Here is a 2,077-nt window from a genome sequence, read left to right as displayed (position 1 = left end):
ATTTGTTCACTTTTAAAAACCTCTACATTCAATTTCCCTTAACGTTGGGTAACGCACACACCGGAATGGTGTGTGGCGCCTCTGGATGCTAAGTTGGCTGGGTTTTCACGCACACTACACGAATTCTTATAAGAATTTAAATTTTAGACACAAAATTAAATATTTTTAAATTAAACCCTATCCTTACTATTCTAGTTTATTGGTCTAGTTTTTCTCAACAAATAAAAATTTAATACATACCAAGATAACATGAATAATCATTTCTCATCTTTTAAACAAAATAAAACATTCATAAATATTACATCAAAAATTTCGAATGTCACACACCATGCACACTAGTCTGCTACCGAGTTAATGGCAATTTACAGATAGTGTTAAAGAGGAGAAAGGAGAGTCATATAGTAGTGAATGTTTTAATATAAATTACTTTTATTTATCCTTTATTATATTATAACTTGTTTATTATGCAATCATATATATATATATGTCTATTTTATATTCATTTGTGAATGTCAATAGACCCAATAGTACACACATCAAGAAAATCTGACCTCAATTTGTGATCCACTTCATACCAAAACAAATTAAAGTACAAGTTTACAAACTAATTAAAACCTTAAACAACATACCAAAACAAATTAAAGTACAAGTTTACAAACTAAATTAAACCTTAAACAACGTTGACAATTAATTTCTATGAGTTCATAGTAATTCTTCTTACTCCATAAAGTCAAAGAAATTTATTGATTGCAGCATAAGAATCTGATCTTCATTTGAATCCAGTTTTTCCAGTCCACTCCCACAACTAGTCAAGCTTCTTTTCTCTTTCAACAACTCCCGTTGCTTAGCCATTTTGAACACTAGCGGCACGGAATTAAGGAAGGTGTCTTCAAGGCGGATTGTTGGCGGCACACAATAACAGCCATGGAAGAAAGGATGCTGAAGCGCTTCCATGGCTGTCGGCCTATCACTTGGACACCATGAAAGAAGTGAAGCAACCAAATTAACCGCATCAGAGCTTGCGGTCGGCAACAACTCAGAAAACCGCATGCCAGGAAAATCTGGAAACCGATATAACACATTTCTTGCAAGATCCAATCCCGAGAGCCATGTACTTTCTGTTGGGGTGCCTAACACGCCGCATATCTTTTGCATTACATCCGCATCAGAAGAACCATCAAAAACTACTTGGTTGGTGTACAACTCAACCATGATTGCACCAAATGCCCACATATCAACCGAAGAGTTGTAACACGGCGAACGTAGAAAAACCTCTGGGGCGCGATAGCATAACGTTGTAACATTATAATGGGTGTATGGCTGTTCACCATTTGTCTCTCGGGCAGAACCAAGATCACCAATCTTTAGTATATTCTTGGAAACAAGAATGTTCTCCGGTTTGAGATCACGGTGCATGTAACCCTTGTGGTGCATGTATGCAAGACCTTGAAGGATTTGGAAGCACATGTTTCTAATCTCGGATTCAGAAAAAGGCTTTGTTCGTTCAACCATAAGTTGGTAGAGATCGCATTCCATGTATTCGAATATCAAGAACAGCGTGTTGTTTTCTCTTATTATTTCCTTGAGCTTTACGATATTCGGATGATTCACAATCTTGATGAGTGATTTAACTTCTCGCAGGTTCATGCTGTCTTCGTTCGTCTTGTACTCATTGTTGAGTTTCTTGATGGCAACCACTTCACCGGTTTGCTTGTTCATCGCCTTCCACACAACACCATACGACCCACGTCCAATTTCCATTATTTTTTCGTATTTCTCCATTGCGTAACTCCTTATTTCTTAACAAAGTAAACAATAATAGCACTCACCAGATCGAAGAAAACGTATGATGGTTTTGAAAGCGAGTAGTGTATTAGGGTTTGTATAGTATCTTATTTATCCCACTCTTTCGGATATTCTTATACGGTTTTGGAATTATTATCATTATCCAAGTCTTTTAGATAATGCGAGAAAAGTTTATATTTAAAAATTCAGATTTATTTCGCAGTACATATTTTTTTAATGATTTTGAAGGGTTTGTGTTTTTCCTTTAATTATTTAGTTCAGATTTAACATA

The 2,077-nt window shown here is 35.7% G+C and overlaps 1 protein-coding gene across 1 annotated transcript; it reads right to left on the bottom strand.

The window, feature by feature from the left end:
• Positions 1-708: 708 nt before the first annotated feature.
• LOC110936690 (cyclin-dependent kinase F-4) lies at positions 709-1,838 on the bottom strand. The gene has a single exon (XM_022179110.2). It carries the CDS (start codon positions 1,780-1,782, stop codon positions 718-720), a length of 1,065 nt encoding a protein of 354 aa, XP_022034802.1. The 5' UTR covers positions 1,783-1,838; the 3' UTR covers positions 709-717.
• Positions 1,839-2,077: the final 239 nt, after the last annotated feature.

Source organism: Helianthus annuus, chromosome 1 (genome assembly GCF_002127325.2).
Source record: "Helianthus annuus cultivar XRQ/B chromosome 1, HanXRQr2.0-SUNRISE, whole genome shotgun sequence".
NCBI lineage: Eukaryota > Viridiplantae > Streptophyta > Magnoliopsida > Asterales > Asteraceae > Helianthus > Helianthus annuus.
This window is presented reverse-complemented; position numbering and strand designations above follow the sequence as displayed.